General features: G+C 38.8%; 1 protein-coding gene across 1 annotated transcript in view; it reads right to left on the reverse strand.

The window, feature by feature from the left end:
* Positions 1–850: 850 nt before the first annotated feature.
* The window catches only part of cnnm2b (cyclin and CBS domain divalent metal cation transport mediator 2b), a 29,461-nt gene continuing 4,554 nt past the window's right edge, over positions 851–25,757 (reverse strand). The window contains 7 exon segments of the mRNA XM_026304048.1: positions 851–2,556; positions 3,176–3,354; positions 5,406–5,468; positions 6,557–6,650; positions 7,290–7,459; positions 9,445–9,582; positions 10,427–10,570. Coding sequence (XP_026159833.1) covers positions 2,275–2,556; positions 3,176–3,354; positions 5,406–5,468; positions 6,557–6,650; positions 7,290–7,459; positions 9,445–9,582; positions 10,427–10,570 — 1,070 coding nt within the window. The 3' untranslated portion in view covers positions 851–2,274.

The following is a 25,757-nucleotide window of genomic DNA, read 5'->3' on the forward strand; positions in this document are numbered from 1 at the left end:
GCAGCTAGCTTGGCTCTGTCCAAAGTGAAGCTCAATAGTTGATTTAGTCACTATCCAAGAAATGACCTGACATTAAGTAGTAAAAATCACTACTTCTTTACACTTACAATCAAGACATACCATTTGATGCATGTCCAAAAATGACAAATTGCATTTTACTGGGTGCTGTCTTTGCTGTAGAGTTTTTCATAGACAGATGTTTAACCCCTGGACAGAGCTAGGCTAGCACCTGATTTTGAATGAGCTAAGCAGTTGTACTGACGATGGTCTTGTGACATTTTCCAACTTATCACAGTATCACAGTATAACATTCAATTTTTTGGCATCTGAGGAGCCTTTGCTGCTTTGTCAGTGTGCAAGCAGTTTTTTTTTTTTTTGTGAATAGCTAAGCAGCTGCCATCTGTTTATCTACCAAACTCATCCCTCTCATCAAGAAAGTGAATATATGTATTTCCCAAAAACTCAAACCATTCTTTGTGTGTTCTTGAAACTGTGAAATAAACATATAAGGGTACAGTGAAGCAAAGCTAATAAGGAAAACAATATAAATATCTCTATTTAATAGCAGCCAACATTTGTGAAGAATGTTTTAGATGTTGCTCTGAATTAAATCAATAATTATTACGCCTGGGTTATAATCTACATTTGTGTATTAACCCAAAGCAAGTCAGAAAATAACCTTTATGAACTGAATCATCGGGCTATATTCTGTAACACATGACTGACACACACTCAAACAAACCAACAAAAAAAACAAAACAAAACAAAAGAATCACATTCACACACATAAACAGTGGAAAAGCATAGCTGTGTATCTTTCATGGACATGTTTAATGTCGAGGTTGCGTTTTGTGATGTTGATGATGCTCAACATGTTAGATGAGGTCATTAATACTGTGCAATTATCAAGTTTGATTATGCATAAAATTGGCAAATAAGGACATATAACCTCCACATGCATAGGTGCCATGCCTGCACTTTCACATACCCCGTCTTAACCCCCCTCCCCTAACTACTCTGTGGGGACATGTCTGGGCGTCATGACTGGAATTTGAAAATTATAATAGACACATTTGAGGTCCAAGGATGCAAAAACATGAAAGAAACGAGGAGAAAGAGATTGACAAAAGATAATTTTGCTTGTGGATGGCTGCAGTTTAGCTTTTTTTCAATAACAAATATACATATACATACAGTACATACATACAAATATATCTGTCAATTTATAATACAGTGATTTTTTAAATTCATAATCATCTCTTAAATAAATTGTGGTTCATTGCACTTTGTTAAAATAATTAATCATATGATTTATCTTAAAGGCAATAGTGTGATTTTTTAAAGGTGAAAAAGATAGTGTTCCATAAGCCTGATTTAGGATAATAGTAAAAATAACAAGATCTGTAATATACATACTGTTTCTGTAAAAGACCCTCACTCCTCATATACATGAATGGATGTTTATCTCCATATATGTAGCATGTTCTTATCGATATGACGTCTGGCCCATGCACACCTAAGTGCACATGTTCGTGCATGCTCGTATGCCAGTTTATGTCATATCATGTCTCCACGCATACATATATATATACAATATTATAAAATAAATAAATACAGGAAAACATTCTTGGTTCGTGGTTTAACGGTTTCTTTCAAAGCGGTTTTTGGTGCAGTCTTTGACTAACCGTTCCTTTCTGCGCATCTGGGTTTGAGTCCTCACTGATGGGATCAACAGTCGACTGAGCCTCCCTGAACGATGCATGGGTGGGGAGTTGTTTTTGTGAGCTTGTGGGAAGGAATGGATGTGTTTGCATATGTGTGCAGAGACAGTCTGCGTCCAGTGTAAGAAGGAGGACCAAAGTCTTTGGCCTGAGGAGAAAGTACAAGCACTGCGATTTGCCGTGTGTGCAATTGTGTGTGTGTGGTGTGTGTGTAAATGGATGGGGTCTGCATGCACTCTGTCATCGTCTGGTCCAAGTCACCGCTATGAAAATGTCAGATTGTCCCAGAAAAGTGCACCCTCTGTGTGAGTACAGCAGGGATTCTGACAGCGTTCCAGGTGGGGGCGTTCAGGGCAACGCAGCACCCATGTTCCACACTGCCCCTCCAAGTAAGGGTCACACTGACTGACTGAGTGGGGGCTACTGGTTGGAGCAGAACCCTCACTCCACCCACCTCTGCCTCCCCACTTTCCCTCATCTCCATCTATGCCACCGCGTTCTGTGTCTATGAGACAGGGTGGAGGATCTGGGTCTCCACCGGGCTCTGCGGGGGCTAAATGGGTCCCTCGTTGTGGGCGCTGTGGTTGCTCCTGCTCAGGCCCACACAGTTCTGCTGCTGGTTGAGCAAGTGGGACGTCTCGTTGGCCACAGCTATGGCCACTGCAGAGGTGGTGATAGTGCTGCTGGCTGTGGTGGTGACGACAGCGGGCGTCTCCACTCCGTCATGGAGCTCTGTCAGCGTGAGCTCGATCTTGGTGAACTCACTGTCTGTGGACTGAGGTGTCTTGTCCATCCGCGATGCCATCACGGCGTTCTGGTATTGTTGGCGTGTTACCTAGGAAGCAGTGAAGGTGTTGTCTGGTCAAATGTCACAGATGTACTGTGACTGGCTGCGCTGGTGTGGTGTGGTAATTAACAGGTATTTGTGTATAATATTATCCTGATCAGCATTACTTGTTAAAGTATCATGACCCAGGGAGCATTTCAAATAATCATTAAGTATTTTCTTATTTTATTAGGCAATAAAAAAGGAATAATGACATAATTTGCAGGGACAAAGAACAACCGTGCCAGATTTTAGACAATCAGAGCTCTACAGTCTCCAGATTGTCACATAAACAGACTAGTTAGGTTGCTGAAGGTCAATATAAGGGAGACGATACAAACTGATAAAACAGCTAGCTTTGAAATTTACCTTCACCTTGAAACAACACAAAGCTCCATACATTTTTTGGCTGTTTTGGCTGTTGTTCTACTATCCAAGTAAATTCAAACACTGAACGTTCATTATTTATTTCATCAGACATTTGTCTGTCTTCCCATGTGATCTTTTATTAGACATTTTTATGAATCCCAAACCATCTGCGAGAATATTCAAGACAATAATCAAATTGGTCAACCCCTTATGAGCCCCATTGGGGCCGTGTGTATTATTTTCAGCCATGTGCTCTCACCTTTATATACTGCAGGTCTGAGCGCGCTCTGACTGAGTAGTCAGGAACATAGATTTGCAGGAAGGAGTTGAGCTGGTTGTTGCTGCTGCCGAGTGTCGGGGTGATGGCATCGATACGATCACTCCTGTTCAGAGAGTCTGAGTGGTTGAGTCCAAATGGCCGCGGAGGAGATTTATTCTCTGTAAAAAGGTGACAGAGTGGGACAACATGTTTTAAAGGCCAAAGACTAATTGACTGGAGGTCAGATAATGAATATACATCGATATTGCTCCATTTTGTTCCAATATCTAGGGTGCAAAATTAGTCCAACTCAATGAAGTACTACTGCTGCTCCACTGAGTTGTTTTTAAGGGAAGACTAATAGAAAATATATGTAAAGAAAACCTAAAGCCATGTAATGTAGAAATGTCACTGATTTAACCTCAACCTTTAACCTTTTGTCACATCCTGAGCCCATTATGAGACGTGATGAGCTGGTCTGTCTTTTATTTTCTCATTGACTGTGCTGCCAGTCACAAAAATCCAAGGCAAACAAGATAAATTATGTTACATGAGGTAGAAAAAGGAATTCGGTGAAACTAAATCTTCACCAACACCACATGTGATGATTTCTTACCAGTGGAGTTGAAAAGAACTGTGGGGACTGTGAATTTGATCTTACTTAGCTCTGAGCTCTGATTTTACAATCACCTTTTAACAAACTTGTGTTAACAGTCTTTGACTATTGCTCTAATCTACCTAAAGGTTTATTAGTTTATGACACTTTATATAAATCAATATTGATATTCAGTCTGGTTAGATGCTAATAATAATAAACAGTTATAAATACAGTACATTGTCTACTTTGACAAAAGTATTAATCACATTTGGATGCTTAGAGAAACCAAAGCTCTGTGATGTACTTGCATGTATATAGACTTTTCTCTGAATTGAGTTTAACTGTACAATAGCTTCAGCCATGCTTAGGGTCTTGTATACTGGTGACATTTTTCCAGTTCAAGCATTGGATATTAGCAGAGATGCTTGCTGTGAAGCTGTATGGAAATCTCATTTCTACATAAGGCTTTAGGTGAGGGGACTTTCATGCAGCATGTAATGAGTCAGTGGTCTCCAGTGATGCTGCGTCCTTCTATGAGCTACCACGCAGAAGACTTGTCCTGTTTTTTTTTGTACACTTTTAATTAAAGCCAGATTATGTTTTCCACTTCTTAAAGAAGCCTAGTGAAAATCACACACAACAAAGTGGAAACTGCTTGGCCAACGCTAATGCTACTACGCTGACTGGAATGTATGTAATCCCATGTTGGAATATGTGTGTGTGAGAGGCAGACAGTGAGACATACGGTGTGTGTGTGTGTGTGTGTGGGTGTAGGTGTGTGTGTGTGCACGCAAACCCAGCACAGTCGGCCAAAGACCTGGCATGTGAACCCTTGCGGATTAGTACTCTACTTTCTAGGGGCCGCAGGGACCATGTCAATACAAAAAAATGGTGGTGTGTATCAAGGAAACACACATTCACAGACACAGATACACACTCAAACGTATGTGTGATGGCGCAACTCAGCTAAAAACCACATTAAGAGGTGTACTGCAGTTCACTGCCAAAGACAGAAAGAAAGTGTATTTCTTGAACTGTGTTTCCGAATACATATGGGTGTGTTTGTGTTCATGGCAGCATATCTGTAGTTATGTATGGAGTGTGTGTGCTCTGTGTACATGTGCTTGTGCGTGTGAACGTATGTACAGTATGTGTGAGTGTCTTTGTATGTGCACTCAGTGTGGTGTCCAGCAGGGGGCTGGATACCACTGAGCTATCGGTCTTGTTTATGTAGTCGGAGGGTTAAAGGCTAGGGGCGAGCGGGGCGGAGCCTGGGTCCACTCTGGGGCCTCCAGTCTCCAACACCATTCAGCCACTTGACTAATGGATCAGGGGATGAGGGTGTTACGTCTTAATCTGAATCTGTTTTCCTCTTTTACACACATGAATTTACAGTACATGTTTAATTCAACTACAGGCTTTCACACAAGTTTTTGTTCATAAAAACAGAACATGCAGATTAAAATGATAAAACACTCTTACATTCACACAAAGCATGCAAGTTCAAATTTGCAGACAATCTACAACTTTTTCTTGTTTGTGTCTAATTAGTGGATGGGATGTGGGGAAGATGTGCTATTGTGTTTGAAAATGGCATATGTGTTATATAAAAGATATAAAATGCCACTGTACCTGGCGATCCTGCTAATGATTCAGCCCTACTGACCACAAACGTACGAGACAGGGACAGAGGGACTTTGGGGAGAGAGGGAAGATACAAGACAAAAGATGCAAAGAAGGAAAAAAAGAGCAGAAAAGTCTGTCATGGGCGAGAAATAATCAATATGCATACATAAAAAATAACGTTGGATTAAATCTGGCGAAGAGGCATCAGCTAAACTGCCACTTGCTGACTTGTACTGAAAGGTTAACTCAAAGAAAATACATCATAACTGCTCTGTCATATGAAGGATTTGATTACTGAGTTCTGACTAACAGCCTGCACACAGAGAGGGAGGTTATTCTACTTTTCCACCAGTAGGTGTCTCTCAGATCCCACCACCCAAGTGAATCAAAACAGTTGAGAAAAGCTGAGAATAGCATTGTAGTTTATGAATGAACCGAGGGACTGAGTGGATCACTAGGTGACGGTTTCTCATGATGTCACTACAGAAAAGCCTCGTAATAGGCCTTCAATCACCGAATAACCAAAATAGAGACAGAACCTGATTCCAAACGTAAATGAAGAGTGGACGACAGGTCTGTTTCCACAGGATTTAGGAGAAAAACACAATTAAAACTGATTTCACACTATATTTGGCCATTGTATTAATTTCACTGAAGTACAATAAAAACTTAGACTGGATAGTAGTTAATATTGTTGATACTTTTACCAATATTTTGTTTTGCTCTCTTGCTTTGAGAAAATATAACAGATATAAAGATAAAATATCTTGATAAATTATTATTCTAATCAGAAAATGTTTGACTGAAGAATATGTCAAAAAGAGTTTAAGAAGGAATTTAATGTTTGGTACTTGACAGTTTTTGATACTTGATGCTGTGGATACATTTTAACTGACAGCCAAAAAATACTGAGATTTTTTACACCTATTACTGAGTTGCTTTTTTATGTAAATAGCAATATAGCAGTAAAAATAATCAGAATAGATGGGTGGATAAAATAGAGAAGAGTCTTAGGCCTCAAACATGTATTTTCAGTTTACTTAAAAATTAATAACAATGTTTTGTCACTGGATTTTAAAAGTATTTAAAGAATCATTCAGCAAAACTGAACAAATGTTAAACTTGCAGACTAACACAGAACATGTCAGAAATCACACCTGGTGAGGCTGTCAGCGCCATCATCCCATAGAAGGAGAACGGTCCCGCTTCAAACTTCATCCCCTCTTTTCCTGCCTCCACTTCCACTTTCCCCTGTGACAGTAAGAGCACACATTTAATGTCATACATCTTTTGATTCTTTTTCCTGCTCAAATATATTTAATCATTCTGCCTGTGAGCTTTCACCAATCCACCCCTGCCCCCCTCTTTCTTCTTCTTCTTTTTACTAGTAGAAAATCCAAATATTTTTAAATAGCTCCCAGTCTGCTCTTCAGTAACACATTTAGAAAGAGAAATATGAAGAACTTCCACATACATATACACAATAAAGAGCTTCAGCTCCACTTTAGATCTGGAACCTCCTTTCATCTCAAACCTAATGAAAGAACTACTCTCTCTTGCACCAAAGAGGAAAACTACGTTGTGGACACAGAACGTTCAGAGACAGAGCAAAATTCACAGTCACTTTCAAATTACAGTCATTTTGTCAAGTACTCACAGAAGAGACTTATATATGTTTTTTTTCTGTTCAACAAGGTTTTGCTAAAAACTACTTAATCTCCGGTGCAATTTATAGTCCAGAAAATACGGTAAATAGTTTTCTTCAGTTAGAGACAAAATACATTTTGAGCTGTAAATCATTATAATTGTGGAAGGCCTTTAGTAGGTCTCATGTTAGACAACAAATCTTGTATTAGATCCTGTACTGTGTACCTTGGTGAGTCCACACACCTGCAGAATGAGGATGAAATAGTCCACGGGCTTGTTCCTGTGGAAGAGGTAGTGCTCAGGGGCTCGCTTGTTCTTCTCATCAAATTTCAGCTCCTGGATGACGTTCGGGTGCTTCAAAAGGCGCAACAGAATCTTTTCTGACATTTGCACTGGTGCGAATGGCTCAACCTCTGAGGAGACAGAGAGCGAGGGAGACTGTGAGGAATGTGACGTGTAAATGACAGCCCAACAGATACTGGATTGTGAGGCTGATATGAACTATCAAAATCAAAGAGAATATATCTAGAGACATACTGTCGATTTCCTGCATTATGAATGATTGGTGTTCAAGTTTAAATGCCAGTCATTAGCAGATTTTACTGCTTTTCTGTTTTTTAATCATTGTAATTTACACATTTTTAGGTTTTGGACTATTTTTTGAGGACAAGGAATTTAAAGATGCCACATTTTGTTCAACAATAACAAGAACGAACATTTTTCACAAATTTCCAATATTTTATACACCTCCTCAATATAATGGGATCTGTGTAAGGACCACTTGTCGAGACAGATTTGTCTTTAGGAGAATTTGTGGCATCCACCAATCTCATACCAAGAATTTGAGGTATGAACAAATTGCCCAGACCTGTTGTACAAGTCAAGTGTCATTAGTTGTCCCTCTGCCATTACAGAGAAAAAACACTTTCTTGACTTCAAAATTATAACACCTTAATGTGAATTAATTTGGAGTTTAAATACATTGCAGGATAAATAATCTGACTAAATCTATGCAAATTCTATCATGTCTTTCCAATTCACAGGGATGTTTGACAAGAATTTTTCTTTTTATTATTTTCTGGCATATTCTGGCCAGACAAGTTCCAGGCTCCAGGTCAGTATTTAGGAAAATTTCCCCCACTCTGACAACAGCCTCAGGATCTTACTGCAGGTTGCTGTCCAGGTGGAAATCCTGTGTTTGAGCAGATTTTTTTCCTTTTGTGACATTTCTTTTCGTAATGTCTGCATGACTGGAAAATCCAGTTGACAAGTCCTGGACAACAGTTCTTTAAAAATGATGCTTTAAAGCATTTAACTATTCACTCTTTTTTCTGTTACTGCTCTAATGTCACATCCTTGTTGCACCTGTTGGAGTAAACCATACAAACCTGACCAAAAACTCATTTGAATCTTCTAAAAGACATATCCTAAATGTGACTTGTCCTCTTCAACCACCCAATGGGCCAATCAGCTCTTTAAACTCAGTGGGGGTGATAGGTGTCAGCTGGCTCCACCACCAGGAACTAAACTCCCTAATAGTCTTTAGGGGAACTTAATCAATGCTTAGCTGCTAGGTCAAAGTTCTAAAGCAAATCCAACTGCAGTGAGCAATAGTCAACTGCTTATACTGTTGTAGTAGTACTTGGATATTTTACTGCCTGTTCAGAGATCCATTTCCCAAGGGAAAGCACATGAAATATTTCAAATTTTACACTAAGTATATCGACTTGTGTGAGAACTCTGGTCATAGGCCAAAAATGCTGGACGTGATGTCACTGAGGAATGAGTTTAAGTAGACAGGGTGGGGTTGTGAAGCTGTGCGCTAAGTTTCTGACGTGTAACCTTCAGTGCACTAAATAGATGGCTGCTTTTTTGGAGATGGAGTTGGGGGGGGATCTGCACGCAGTCTGCGCAGACATCCCGTGCTGCGCTCCCGAGAAGCCTTACACTTCTTTACAAACACACACACATGCATACCAACACGCTTGTTGTGGTCGTCACACAACTCATTCCCTCACGCACACACACACACACGCATACACAGACAAACATAACCGTAACGTAACCTTAACCTGACGGTAACTTTAAAGCAAGTTGTCGCTTTAAAATTCAGTCATTTACATGGTGGGACCTGGATTTTGTCCCTACAAGGAAGTCCCCAAATGTCACTGTGTAAACAGGTTCCAATCCCCACAATGTAGCAAAAACATGGTACACGTCTACACACACAACAGATACTCATTCTACACACATACTCGCTACTCCCTACACTCACTTGCCCAAATCTGAAAGCCTAAACGGGCACATGCACACACAAACAGCCCACACACACTCTTTCCCCACAGTGAGGGGCTGAGGGCACACTGGGGGAAGTCAAGCAGCAACGCAGCCCACTTGCCTGTTGCTAGGAAACGCAGGGTAGCCAGCAGAAGCTGAGGTGATATTTTAACCTTCATTTCATTGTCGGTAGGCTTGAAGGCCGAGAAATCCTGCTTCCTTTCCCGATGGGTGATTTTCTTCTTCGTCTTGTTGTCAGCTGAGGAGGGAAAATGAAAAGTTAGACATAAGACACAAACTGAAACATTTTCTGCAACAACAGGTAAATCCATGGCACTCTACAGATAGTTAGTTGTCTGGCCATAGGGTGACTAAACTTGAATTACCTAAAGCTTATTGCCTTTTCCAGAAACATAGATGTGGCATCCTTCTTATAAATAAAGCACAGCTACCTTACAGGGTACTACATTGTTGGCTTACTACATTCTCAGCATTACTTAAAGGAGTACTATATGTACTTGGGAAACAGCAACCAGCATGTACTCCATGTCTGCAGGCCTTTACTGATATCATTAGACGTGTAAACTTTAGAGCACAGCTCACATTTGATGTAATATATGAAACAGGGTTTGCAGTATGACAGAGACAAAACTTTTAAAAAATCTAAAAGTAAAGCATCTGGGACAAAGAAACATCCTGTAAATGCCACATGACACAGAGCATCATTAGCATTTATTTGCTAAATGCTCCCAAGTTAGAAGCTAACATTGTTAAAAAGTCACTTAATTATTCATTTGTTAATAATAAACTCAATTTTCTGCTGAACAATGTCTTTTGTTACATTTCTGTGTTATGATATATTGGGTATACAGATACCGTAAAACTTCTCATAATAGCCGACAGAGGTAGTCGCTGGTTTATAACAAAACCTATAGTGAAATAGTTATGTTGAGTTTAGGTCTACGTTAGGTTGATGTAACAGTGCTATTACATTGAGATCAGCTGTGGGGCTTGCATTGGTTCATAAATAGTCATGGATTTTAGAGCAGTGGACTGACAGTGGCAGGCTGTCAGCACCTACGAGCTTCGAGACATGAACCTACTGTACAAGTCAGTCTCATCCAGGATCTCTGACTTGATGATTTCTTCAATAACATCCTCCAGGGTGACGATACCCAAAACCTCGTAGAAAGGGTCTCCTTCACCCTCATTGTTCACCCTCTGAACTATGGCCAGGTGGGATTTTCCTAGTAAAACATACACACACATATACACATGATGGGTGTTATAGAGAGTGAACATGCTGGGACATGGATCACATAAATATGTTATTTGGTATATTATACTGTGACACAATATAATGTACTCAGTCATGTCAGTGTAAACTACTATAACAAACAGGTTGTGATATGTATTACAGCAGCATGACAGTCCAAATCACACACAGCAGTGATCTGAAGGAGTAACTGTTCTGCGTATCACTTAAATGAGCAGGTATGCAGGACATTGTAGTTGTAAATGATAAAGTGCTACCAGAGCCAACAGAAACCCAACTAAAAAATAGACAGACAGTTAAACGGTCTTAAATTTCATTCTTTGAGTCCCCACTCCCTCCACATCTGTGTTCCCAGGACCCTCCTGTGTGCTGTACCATCTGAAAAAAAAAAAGAAACTGCTGTGTATGCAGAGAATACTGTCAGGCAAAACACTAAACAAATTCTTTGCCTTTTCTCAGCTTGTGATCATTTAAAAGGAATTTTCCAGAGGCCCAGGCTAATATTAGCCCCTGCAAAATGAAGTTTCCATTCCGCCCCGGCGATATTCTCACCGAGCGAAGTAACAGACCGGGCGAAGCCTCCACTGTGTGATCAGATTGTCTCAGAATGGGCCGTTTACATGCAGATACACCTCAGTGTAAATAATGGAGGACGCCAGTGTGCTGGTGTGTACGTGTGCGTGCACGTGTGTCAGTCTGAATGAGTGTATGGCTTCGCTAGAATGCATGTGTGTGTTGTGTATTTTTGCAGAGCACAGGTACATCACGGAGTCTGTGCTCAGATGCTGTTTCAGCTACTGCTGGCTGATTTGGTGCAGGAAAGCACAGGCTGAAAGAACTTCTGGGCCGATCACCAAGAGTGTTTTATTGCACTGCAGCTCACTGCTTCCTCACAACACTATGACAGCACACCAATATGCAGCTCCAGAGTCTGAATGTGAGAATGTTGTGAGCATTAGATTGCGAATTGATGCTTTTAAGAAATATACTCAGGTTACACTTAATAGTCTTGCAGAGTAAGATCCCAAAAGACAGGTATTAATAATGTAAACGCAGAAATCCACTAATACAAAGACTGCATATGTCAGGCAGGATTCACATCTAAGAACAGCAGAGTTGCCCTGTTTCTAATAAGATGCAAAACACATCTAGAAACATATAGCTTTATTACTGAGGGGTTGGGTTTAACTAGGAAAAAACAAAAATGGAGAAAATGGGCTAGAGTAATCAGACCTCAGATGTCCTTGAGAAAGCAATTACTCTAAACTGCCCAAGGAGGGGATGGCAAATATAATGTCCAGCACAGCACAGTGAAAGAGATCAATGCTCACTTCCGTCACATGAATGGCATCCACTCCAATCACAGCAGATTTATAAACAAAGATTCAAAATGACTTTAATGTCAACTTAATGTCAGGAAAGTGGAAACTTAACATGACTTGACCATGTAAATTCAGTGATTCATGTAATTTAATACATTTAAACTCATTTGTTTTCAGTACAAATGCCCTTGTTTGAAGATCTTTCTGTATCGTGTAACATTACAACCTCTTTATTTGTTCCTTGTTATTTAAAGGAATAGTTTGAGATGTCTGGGAATGCAATTATTCTCACTCATGCAGGGACCAAGATGAGAAGATTAAATGCGCTTTTATGTCTGTATTGTAAAGATGAAGTTACCATCAGCAGGCCGCATCAGGACTGTAAACCGGGAGAAGCAGCTCACGTTCCCTATTAGTGGGTGAACTACTTTCTCACCTAAACCTGGTTGTTTTCTTTGAATACAAAAATAATAAACACGTTTCCAATTAAGGTACATAATGTTTCATTTCACTGTCCATAATTGTGCTGTAAATATACTTTATGTAACTGCATAGCAAAGATGTGTAATTTGATCATAAAACAGTATGTGACTACTGCAACAGTAATGTGGTTCACTAATAAGCCATGTGTTCCTGTTAATGTATGCATATTAGCCATGTGGAGTGTTACCTTTAATGTAAACATGAAACTGTTCCACATCAACAACACTGGGCTGCCCGTGGATGCACCCGCTAGTTAATCATCTTAATATACGCAGCCATCTGCCTGTGCTGTTTATGTTAAAAATGGCAAATCTGCCCGATTAATCAGTCGACTAGTCACAAAGTAAGAAAATCAGCTTACCAGCTCCTGATGAAACATAATGATTTTACTGTACCTGACTATTGTATCTAACTAAACATTATTACTGTTTACATACCAGTGCTTGTGTCATAACCTGTATAACTTGAGTTTATAATTTCCAGGTTATGTGATGACAACTGTGCTTCAAAGCTCTGGAAAACAGCTAGAAAGTGGACTCTGGGTTGAGACTATCTCCAAAGTAAAAAATGATCTTTCAAGCTTAAAAATCCCCCCCAAGAAAGTGGATTAAATATTTCATATCTAAGGAAAAACAGCTACTGATATTCAAGAGAAATGAATGAATATGAATATAAAAGCGACTTTACTGTACAACACACAGTAATATAATCCAACAACACCAAAGACCACCACCTCATCAGGACAGCTAATCAGAGTGTGTGTCAACACAACCTCAAATTTCTGACACAAGACAAGGTCTGAGCTCTGACCTTTAAATAAGTCAACTGATAAAAGGTGCAGGACATCACTGATATCACACAATCTGTTTTGCTCTTCACTCAGCAATGGGTAAACACACACTAAACACACAGCTGGAACAGCACAAGCTGCTTGTCTGACAAGTTAAACTAATCAGGATGTTTGTCCACGTCAGAAACAATTACGATCACCCCGTTCTACAGACTTCGGGTTTACTATTAGAGACGATTCATTGTTGGAGCTCTAACAGAGGCCACATAGATCACTAGTTAAATACTGAATGGGAAGCTATTCGATAGAAATGAAAACTATGTTTATGCTAAGTTTAATGGTGTTTATTCTAGGGCCTGTCCCATGTGCTGCAACGTAGTGAGGCAGAAATTTCATAAATTCCATGGAACAGACAGCAGAAGGAAAATTAAACGCCTGGTTCCCTTTAAACTATTCTGTATATTTATATGGCTAATCATTAGACATGTTTTGAGCAAAAACCTTGCCACATGAAAGCTGCGGCTCCATGGATGCCAATATCAATCGGCTGGCGACTTTGGCCAAAGTGAAATTTCTCAGGCACCTTAAAGTTCCCCTAGTGCCACCATAAGGTCAAAGTATTTTGTGCAGGCCGTGATGGACACTCACCAAGGACCCCACTGTAATTAATATCTTTAAGAAGCTAAAAGAGAGTCATAAATTTGTAAACTCAAACATGTTGGATTAAGAATATTAGGAAGACCTCTAACTATAGTGCAGTGAAGTACAATAACACTTTAACTATGACCTCAATAACAAACATATCTTTGAATTTATGAAAAGTTTGATCCTTCTCTGTGTTTTCCTTGAGTTCAACATTTTCACTTATTCTATAAACGTATGTCAATGTCATCCTGGTGGATTGTACAGACACTCATGGTTCCTAGAAGATCAGAACCATCTCACTGTGAGGTTGATGTTACGGAGAAATTTCTGGACGATTGTATTTACTGAATCAACTTACGATACCTTAATTTTTCATTTTAGTCACTTCATCACTTAAAAATTTAAAAGTTTTTAAAAGTTCAATACTTAACACATACATACTTATGATTACATTCCCATCAACTCCTGCAGTACTTTGTGTTTAGTGGCACGTTGCACGTTAGTGAGTTACCATTCTGAACTAAGATGTTGCTCATGCTACACAACATTAATACTGTTTCACGATGGCACGTTAACATGGTGCATTGCTGCAGACTCTCGGTCTCGTTCATGGTCTAACTAACACACAGTCTTAACACAAAAGTTAATGACAATCCCTTAACGTCAACCACTGTGAGCATGGCTTATTTTTCCACTAATTGTTGCCCAGGATATTCTTTCAATTATTTTAGGATGTTTGGTCAGTATTGTGTATAGCAGTGTATATTCCAAGCAAATTTATATTTTTAAAATTTAAAAATCAGCAAATTTAGAAATTTACAGTAACTGTCCGTTAAGAGCTGGAGCAAATCAGCCTGTGGTGCATATTAGGGCCATAAGTAATGAGACGAGCTTACAGTCATACAGTAAAATTGGACTTCATGTCACATGGATAGAGATTTAGAGATTTGGATACTTTCTTGCTCTAATTATATTTTTTTCTTTTTTATCTGAAGCAATTTACAACAACTTTATTAAAAATCCAACATTCAGCCAACTTTTATGAGTACAACTTTTCTAAAATGACAGAAACTTTACTGTTACTGTTTTGTGTTAATTAAGATCTAAAAGTTGCTGTACAGTACCCATGTAAACACTTCTTCTGATGTTGTCTAAAGTCTATTTCACTGTCCCACAAGAGGAGTACATATTTTCCATTTTCCCACAGTGACAAAATACCACATAAGTGACATAAAAATATGCAGCTTCTGTCTTCCATAAATATATCACGAGACAATGACAGCCTGTTTATTCATAGCTCCTTCGCTGCTGTCATGGCAGTGGATTTTGTGAAGGGGAACTAGAGGTAGAGTGGGGAGGCTGACCCTCTGGACCCTCTGGAGCCTGGAACTTGGCAGTGAGCCTTGAGGAGAGTGTGTCCTTGTGAAGACCAGTCGTCTAGGGTCCTATAAGCCACCACTGCTGCCTGACATCTGGGGCTGTCTAGCTGGGCTGAGACTGAATGCATGCTGGGCAGTCCAGCCCACAGGCTCACTGCACACATCAGGGTCAGGGGTCAATTCACTTTCAATTTCATCCATTAAGGCAGCATGTGTTCTTGGTCAAAAACTGGAATGCCTTTGTCATTAATAGGCTCTGGTAAGAACTTTCTGAGAATGATGGTTGTTTCATTAGCCCTCTAAATCAGTTTACATTTGTAACTGAGTAGTCAACACACATACACAGAGGATTATTCTGTTTCCCTTAACAACAAAGCAGCAGATGCCTAAGGTTCCAGGAAGTGCTTAATCTCACTGAGGAGACACTCAGAGACCACAACACATTTGTTCAGTTAATGCGTTTCTCTTTTTCATTAATACTCTGGTTGTGCAAAGATAAAGAGGACCACAACAGATAAAATGCGCAAAGTTATGGCCAAAATTTTGTACTGTTGATTTTATCCTTTTATGTATTTCTTAATTTTCCTTGGCCTGAAAATATTCAAATTAAAAAGGGCAAGATTTAAACAAGGTTACAAGTGGATAGCTACACTAGCAACCCATTGATGCTGTATTTAAGCACACTGGTGCAATAACAGAATCATGCCACCATGGTAAAACTGGTAAAAGTGCTAATATGATGATTATGCGGCAGGTGTGCTTACTGTAAAGACATAAAGTGGATTCATTAGCATTTTCCTCGGGCTGGGTTTCTGGAAATTCAGTTAAAACTGAAACCTAGAAACCTAGAAACCTGGCTAACCAGCCCTTCACCTCCAGCCTACACATTATTTTTAAGTAATGGATGTTAAAAATATGGCATGTAATTGTTGCAGAAGAAATAAGGACCAGAAGATCAAAAAATGCCTTAATGTATAATTGGCATAACAGCCTTTAATAAATACTCAACTGAGTATACAATTAAAGCACTGACAAAGGCTATTCAACTCTTGATAGCTGTCAAACCAACAATCCATCCATCCATCCATACTGCAAAGCCAAGCCTGAGAACCACTACTCAGGCCTTCAGAGACTAAGCAGTGTGCTCTTTTCCACCATTCCCAGCTTATTTATGGAATGTAGCTTTGTCATATTTTTCCATAGCGCAGTTTTCCCCTATAAATAGTCACATAAGGCTCAGAGAGTTGGGGTGGGAGTATGAGGGGTCAGTATCTGTTGTGGACACTCATCATTGCCCCCCTCCCTATCTTGCTCTCCCCCTATTTTTCCAAATATTTGAGCACTGACAAATATAGTGCAATGTTAGGGTGATGGGAACCCATTAGACAGTGTTTCTTCTAAGTCTACCTCCAGTAAAGAAAAAAAAAAAACAAAAACAGTAGAGTTTCCAGCCATTCTGACCATTTTTTCCATTGACATGGACATCTTCACCCCGATGCTGATAACAAGTCGACTATTTACAGCTCCTTCTTTTACATAAACATTTAGTCTGAATACACGACTAATAAAATAATATTCTTTGTTTTGATGTGTATTATCTAGAGACATTTATGGAATGTGTGTCGGTCTGTATTACTTGTGTGTACAAGTGTCTCTGTTTCATCCACAAGTATTTTAGATAAAACAGATAAATGAAATTCCTTGAAAGCCATTCACACTGTTAATACAAAGGGACAAATTAACCCTAATGAATCACTTATATGGGAAGTACAACTGCTGTTTCAGAGACTGTAAACCTCTGGAGAAAACATTGAAATGAGGTCACTTGAATTAATTGACTATGCCTGGGATTATTTGGGTTGTACTTAGTAAAGATCTTTCTTATACACCTTGTAGTGTTCGCCAGCTTCGTTTAAGATATAACCTGTAAAGGCTCCAAGTTTGGAAAATCCAGTTTTCTACAATCTAAATGAAACAAGATGTTGTCTACCTTGTGCTAATAGTAACACAAAGCATTTTTTCAAACACTGGAAGAGGCAGAAAGTAAGTGAACATACCCAAGTGATGTTCAGGTGGCTGGAAACACAGGATCCTTCTGAATAATTTACCAATGTGATAGAATGTGTTATGTTTTGGTTTCACTAAGCTATTCTGTACACTAAGTGTTGTGCAGCTTTATTATTTCAAGACAGCGTCCTGCTCTCTCCTGCACCATGTTAGCGACTCGCCAGTAGCTTCAGATGGACTAATCAGAGTAACACAGAGAAGTAAGTCTGCTCACAGCTCCTGACTGTCATTAAGGGGCCCTGGTCTCAAGATCACTCTGCTGCTACTAGCCAGTGGTGTTTTACTATACACCCACACACACACACACACACACACATACTGTACAGCCGCACACACACTGCTGGAATGACATTGTTGTTCATTCAGAGAAACAGTTTGCTGTCGTAGCTGGCTGCGTTTGTTGTTGAAAGGTCCCCTGGGTGGAGATTCCTTTGGGCCTCAGTCATAAGAAGAGGCATCAATGGGAAACCAGTGGGGATAAATGAATGGGCCTGTGGTCAGGTGCTGCTCTGTTATGTGAGTGTTGCAACTGCTGAACGGTGAGCACATCACAAAACACTGACCAGAACCAGGGGTTCTTTGAAGGAGCAAAATTATATTAAAGTAGAACTGACTCACTAGTTTCATGCTGATTTCTGCTATATTCATTTTGTCCAGGTTGGCGCTGGCTGTAGCAAGTATTTAAGAGAACTGTGCACCCTAACAGAAACTCACAAGAGCCTAGTCTAATATATGGTCTATCAGTGACAGACATAAAGATGCTTACTCTTTAAAGCTCTCTGTGAAAATGTGATGCAGTAGTTTTAACCCTTAACAGAAGGTCAGAATGCAGAGTCTGCTGTTTCACCAATAAAATTCAATAAAATGTGTGATACCTACTGCTGGCAGATCACATCACAACATGGCTTCTATCATTTCTAGTCATTACTTTTAAAAATGCAGCACTACCTGCATGCCACTACATTTACTTTACTATCCAGTCCTCTATAGAATAAGCAGTTCTGGAGGGCCAAGTTATTCCCAAAGTTCAATATTTTAGGAAAAACATTTAGTGGTCTTTCTGAAAATGAGATAAGAAGATTGCTCATTCTCATGTCTGTACATTAGGTATGGTATTCTGGTATTCTGTAATGTTTTGTCTGGTTTAGCATAAAGACTTGAAGCAGGGAAAAAACCTTGCATAGTCTTGCCCATACTAAAACAGCTACAGCACTCACTAAATAACATATAATATTATGTGTACAAACAGGAATGAAAAAATAACAATGCCTTTAGTCGCCTACCATGTGTAGTAAACTATGCGATAGCTGAACATGCACAAAATTACTGATCGCATTCTTAACATTAGCAAAGTAAAGAGATACACATTAGTGTGTGATCTTAAAAAGACACTGATATCCCTTTTATTTACTATTTCTAGTCTTTATGCTAAGCTAAACACATCCTGTCAAAATGTATGTACTAAGTCCAGACTGTATACCTGAAGGACAAACTTTTATCGTCTAAAAAGTGGAATTCATAAGAAATAAAACAAAATCTTAATTCAATACACCTTTGCTGTTTTTCTACTACAGTGTTATTTGGTCAGCAGCTTAAGGTAGCTTCTATCTAGCTAAAGTGGCTATCAGTGAACTTTAGATATTCTTGTTTAACTGATATTCCTAGGTCAACTTGTTGACTTCATGACTCTACTTTGGTGCAGTTATAGAGCAGCCACAGCAGCTGCTGTTCAGCCAGTTATATATAGTCCTGTTTTAATATACATTTAACAGTGTACATTTGTATTGGTACAATACCTATCAAATATATAAAAACATTAAAATATATAATATATAATATTTTATACTTTCATCATCATCATTCATTTTTTAAATTTTATATCAAAATACTTCTCTTTTCCTGCTTCAAAACATTTTTGATGACTCATGCTAAATGTGGGGTCATGTACAAAAATATCCATGAGTATGTGATTTGGGCAAATAGCCAGCCTCCCCTGTCATATTTTTCCATACATGATCATTAGATAGTATAAAATAGGATGTCTGTGTTTGGATATTAGCTGCCAGAAAACTGCATTCATTGCCAGGAGTGTGGCTGTGATATACTCTATTCATTTCTTCATCATCGTCTGCCTAGATGATGAAGAAATGACCAAATGACAGAAACACTGGAGAGGGAGGTGTGGGTGGAGCCCTCCAAAGCTTTCAGTTATCTTTGACAGGTGTGTTTAAAATGCCCCATATAATTATTTTATTTGACTTAAAAATATGTCACATTTTAGACCCTATCGCATAATATTCACATCACAGTCATCTGCAAAACAGGCATCAATTATTAGTTCATTAGTTAATGAAAATGACATGATATAGAAAGAAACAAACTTGGTGTATTTGCTTTAAATATGACATTTAAAGTTAAATACAACGCAATATTTAGCACCTTTGCAAGTCAGTCATTTAAGATACAAAGCTGGTTTAAGTCACTTATTCTAGTCAATCCTGTGCAAGCCCATACTGTGGCACTGTATGAAGGTTACAATTAATCACTGACGCATTTAAAACTAGTTACACTCACTTCTGTCAAAGTGTCTTTTATAAAATCTACAAACCTGTTAATATTATGCCTCATTGCACCCTCACTAGTGCAACTGAATCATTTGATGCACTCTTCTCTTGTGACACAGAAAGAAAGAGCTAATTAAACACCTGAAAACACGCATTTTTGGCATAAAGTACTTAGAGCTTTAAAACTCATAATTAATACCTCAATAAAAACAATTAGCCGGGGCGAAATCCTTAAAGCTACAATGAGCTAAGTACTCCATAAAAAAGCTCTGTGCTTTGTGCAGTAAGCTTTGTGAATGTGTGTTGTTGGAGAAAACATAAAACCTGAAAGAACATCCTGCATCCTTATGTTATTTTCCTTAAAGTTTTTGTTACATTATTCATCCACACAGAATAAGGTTGCTACACATAACAATTATATAATTTGTTTTTTCATTTTTTATGGTGTGGATGACTAGATTTACTGATGTGAAACTGATTTATGTTTTACCTTTAAAAACCCATTTAAGAGCATACTAACAATATAATAACAATATATAACATTTCAACTAACATGGTAAGTTAGTAGTTAAATTGTAGTTTAAAGAACTATTATTAATTAATATTTTGTCAGAATCAACACATATCCAACCTTATAGCAATGATTAATGATTATTACAAGCTCATCTATTTGTCCATCTAAGTTAAGTGTTAATTAAAATCCTGCCACAGTGCAACAGTGGAAACATCTGAGCAGCCTTGAGCAAAGAGTGTCGATCAGCATCACATGGTGTTCCTGGAAAGGATCGGAAATGATTCTTCTCAAACAATTAAGGTCTTGACCCTGTAGCACTCAAATGGCCATAAACACGGTTTTTCTCAGCTTTTACTTCCCACTGATTACTAATTAACCATTACTCATAAAATCACACGTTAAAAAAATCAGATGCTATTCCTGTAAACAGTGACGTCCAAATCAACACCTGTGTTGAATAATAATTAAAGGCATGGAGGCTGGATGTGGGTCTGGATAGGCCACTATAGCAGTGCCAGGGGCCTGCAGCCCATAGTGGGGGTCTAGTAGCAGTCCCCCACTTTGCTCTTAGTTAGGAGACAACATAGAGGGAAAAAGCACAGGTGCACTAAGGTACTGTAAATGGGTGACCTGAAAATGCATCTATGCATTTAGAGAATAATTAGATAAAGAGATATCTGGTTTCTATCCAGGGTATTTCTGTGTATGGATATAGCACAAAAATGATCTCAAAACAATGAAATCTAACTGCTTTTTCTATGTTACTTATACTTAAGATAACACATGTCGTCTCTCTGTCACGTGAGAAAATAATCTGAATTGAGTCAATTTAACGAGGAGTCTGTTTGGTTTAAATTTTAATTGGTAACCCATAGTTTTTATTTATTTTGAAAGAAGGAGTGACCCTATAGTATTCAGTGAAGTTATTTATCATATTAATATATACTTTGTTTGCTCTATTATTTTGTAAAAAATGAAAGTTAACTGAAAGCTGTGATGCAGGGTAACTAGTTGTAATATGGAGCATTTTTAGTTTTCAGCTGGGGTCTATTTTTGGTGGATTGTCCTTTTAATATCACTTTGTCAGTGTGAAGCCTTAAAACGGTCCCATGCACTTATGATAATGAAACTTCATGGCCCATTAGCTTTTGCTAATAAACACTTAGGACTGCCAATTTCTCAGTAGCCATAACTATGGTGTGAGAATTTTCCAGAGGTCCCCAAAAATGATTTTGATTAGTTTAATAATTAACAATAAGGAAGCCTGGAAGAGTAAATATATGCCTAACCCTTTTGTTTATATATTTTTTAAGGGTTTTACATTGCCAGCTAAAATAAAACACTACCACAGCTGAAGTCTTCGGAAAAGTAGGCTCCATCAGCTGATTGTGAAAAGCGCTGGTGTCTTTTGGGCCTGTGAAGGGCCCGTCTTGGGCTTTTCCTCCTGCCAGCAAATGGAGAGACGGACAGTGTGCCCGGTGTTATCAATGAAGCCAGCCTCTTGGCTCTCCAAAAAGTGCAGCTTGGAAGGCGTCCACAGCAGGGCATTAGGCCTGGAGGTTTGTGTCGTTTGTAATTTATAACACTGAGGGAAATGGGCAAGAGGACAATATGAAGAGAAGAGGGAGAGAGGGAATGCGGGAGGAGGGGGATGGGACTTGCTGCACAAGCAAGTGGCTCTGCTTCCCTGAGTGTGCTGCACAGAGCCTGGTTACTAGGCTGACCAAGCTGGAGGGCTTTCTGTCCCTCTCTGAGGCACAGCCTGAATGGGCCTTATTTTTCTTTTTGCTCAAGACTTAGACGTAATGTAGATATAGATATAGTCGAGTGCACATACATATAAATGCAAATGCAGAATAACTGTGAGAGGAAATGGAGGTGTCTGGTTTGAAAAACAAGTGAAATACCAGCAGCTGTATGCAGTACTTGATACAGTGTGTTTGATAGCAGCTGGGAGCAGCTGTATTGTACATCACAGTAACACAAGATGTTAATGAGATGCCATTTAATCAATGTTTATGGCTTTCATTAAGAAAAGTATCACTGTGTTCTTGTTTCATTACAGTATTATACTTCTGGAGCTCAATAACTCAAGCAATGTGAAACACTGTCAGCAAAATGGGCCTGATTTTCACAGCAAGTTTAGAGGCAGCTTTACAAATTAGCACGTTTCAACCTTTGCAACACAGTGATCACCATCATCATCATTCATCTCCTCCACCTAATCATCATACAGTGACACTAATTGCAGCAATTTCCCTTCATTTCTTAAGAATGATATAATGCACAACACCCAAATTACCAAGATAATATCAAACGCATAACTACACTGAAAACAAACATGTCTATGACGTTTCCTCTAATTAGAGACAAAAAGAATATAGTCTTGTACTAAGGACTAGAGAGACGGGAAATACATAGACAAGATCTGCCATTAAATGCCAAGTGAGCATCTTTAATCGGTCTCATCTTGATTATGTTACAGACAGTTCTTGTTTTTCTAGATTTTAGCTTTGGTAGAGAAAGTTTGATCTTGACAGATTGAATGGTCATCAATAAAATTCATTGCATTCTTAATTGGATTTCTCTTTAGAGTAATAAGATCTGCTATGAAATTACCTCAGACCATTAAATCAACACTCAAGATCAGTCTCCCAAAAACCATTAAATCATAAAACTAATGAAGCTGTCTGCAATGCAATCAATATACATTTAAAAAAAAAAACTGATTAAAGAACTCAAAAAGCCTTGAAACATACACCACACTTTAGCTGTTATTATAACAGTGTATCTATGTAATCACTTATAAAGTTTAAAAACTCTGTTAACGTCTTGCTCCTTCATAAACAGGTCCAGTGTGATGTTTTGGGAAACAGCCTAATAAAAGGAGCGTGGGGGTGGTTGCATTCTCGATTGCATAATAACAAATTTTGCTCAGTAGTGCGTGGCTACAGATCCTAGGCAACATGTGCTGGAAGCAGACTCACCTCCTTAACTACATCCACAACACAAAACTCTCAAAGCCTTCCTTAAGGAACAGCCATCATCAGAGGCTACCAGAAATGAAATGAGTCACTAATGAGGGTACGGTCAGGTTATTAGGAAGAAAATGATGTGAACTGACATGCACAACTGTGTTGAAGTAAAAAGGAAAAAAAGAAAAGCACCCTTTAAATATAGATATTTTCATCTCTTGAAACAATACATGATACTGTTAAGGATTTCTGTGGAAGAAACCAGACTGTATTAAGCATCTCAGATTGATCCTGCTCACTTCCTTGGTACAATACGGGATTTCTTCTTAACTGGCTTTATCTTAGTAGTCAATGATAACCGCCCATTGCCCTTCCACAATAAGCATCATTGTTAGATACAAATAAATCTGCCTTACAGAGGCAAGAGGACAAGAGGCTTGGATCAAAAGAAATCCACAGATTTTGCTCTTCAAAGTGATGTTGTCTTCAAGGCAGCAGGGACATTGTTGTGATTGTTCTATTTTCTGTAGAACCTTTTATTGGTGGAAGAGTGGTTTGCCAGTGGTTTTTGACCTTATAATACATCAGACTGAATGATAAATCAGGACCGTTGCAGACAGACTGCTCTGGTGTTTGTGAGTTACATTTGTAGTAAGGGGTGCCAGGAAGAAAATAAATGTAAAGAGGAGTCATAATGCCAGATCAGACAGGCTTTGGGAATGCCCCGTGCCTAGATTCACACTCCTTAACTGTTGTACTAATCAGGTCTTAAAAGCCTACTCCATGTTGTACTAGAATCTGAAGAATGTAGGCCAAGTCTTTTTAATACAACAACAAAAGTCAATCATAAAATCATAAAACATTTTTGTATGAATGTTCCTATATACCTACTACAGTAACAAAAAATAGCATTATTTTACTGCTAAGAAGTTCATAAAGGCTGCTGTGTTAAATAGATTTCCTACCTACAAGTCCACCATTCATTTATATGTCAATCAATTTGTACAGACTGAACTTGCTTGTCAAAATCTAACAGGAAACATGACAATACCTCTGGCATATGGTAGAACTGTGTTATTGTGGTGCTGACCACTGCTAGGAGTGTTTGGAAACTTTCTTTGCTGTGCATTCACGGACACTAAGTTATGTTTTCGTCAAAATCAAACCAAGAAGCCAAACAATGAGCAAATGTAGGTGTTGTGAATAGGTCATTTGGTTTAAAAGGGTTGATTTGATTTGTGGTTTTTACAGTTGAAAAAATCAGTCAGAAATTCTGTTTGTTAAAACATCTTTAAAGCTGTACTAACCAACATTATTATATAAAGAATCCATACCGTGTTTAATGTGCAACAATTCACTTATAGTGATAAACCCACAAAGAATTATCCAACTCAGCAGCAGTAAAGAGCATTCGAGCTCTGTGTGACATGAATACAGTCACAGTTTCACTATGCTGGTTCATCACAGGACTTCCACAAAGTTTGTACAAGTCTGCAAAACTATGCTTTACAAAAAGTGGTGGTAGTGGTGTAAATTATTTATGATTTTAAACAGCATAAACAATGCAAACCAACTACTACTAATGTTGTCTCCTGTACAAAGTATAGTGAAATGCACAGAACCTTTGATTCAAGGTAATTAGTGCTGATAAAGTGAACGCTGGCAAGAGAAGGCTCGCTGAGTTCAAAGGGGTGTCCCTCATCAGGAAACATTAAGTGTTCTTACCAACACGATGCCATTTAATCCCAGCACTTGCTGCAGCGTTAGCACCAAGGGTTACTAGGCAAACACTCCAACACGCTTTCTAGACATTTGCTATGATACGCTCCACACAAACACCCAGAAAGAATAAAACCATTTGAAGCAAAACAGAAAACTGCTGTCAGTATTTCAACAAAGCCAACTGAGGAAAAAAAAAATTTGTTTCACTTTAAGGCAAACTACTGAGCAACAAGACCGCGAAGACCGTTGAATCTGAATTAAGCATAGATTGGCCTATATTACACCAATCGGGGGAACTAGTTCAAGACGTGCCAGGCCTCATGTAGGCTCTTTTACACTGGGGATTTTACACTCAAGACTGTGAGAGTATATATACCCTGTGCTATGACACACTAGCTGAATATAATTTTGGGCATTTACTACTAGGATATTCTGGTTTTCAGATGAGTAGGGAGTACTTTTAACAATATGTTCATCACTGACCAGCGGTGGAATAGGAATATTAATGTACACATATGGTTTACCAGTTAGAGATAAGACAAACAATCTATTTGTGTCTATTATAGTAAGGCAGAAAAGGTTGTCCTTGTTTCTATTGGATCAAGTCCTGGTCGCCCTCTAGACTCTTATATACAAGTTAGGTGAGTGGCCTGCCTTCCCCAGGGGCGAAAAGCACGGTGTGTGAGGCATACATGCG

This window comes from Mastacembelus armatus, chromosome 1, assembly GCF_900324485.2.
Source record: "Mastacembelus armatus chromosome 1, fMasArm1.2, whole genome shotgun sequence".
Lineage (NCBI taxonomy): Eukaryota > Metazoa > Chordata > Actinopteri > Synbranchiformes > Mastacembelidae > Mastacembelus > Mastacembelus armatus.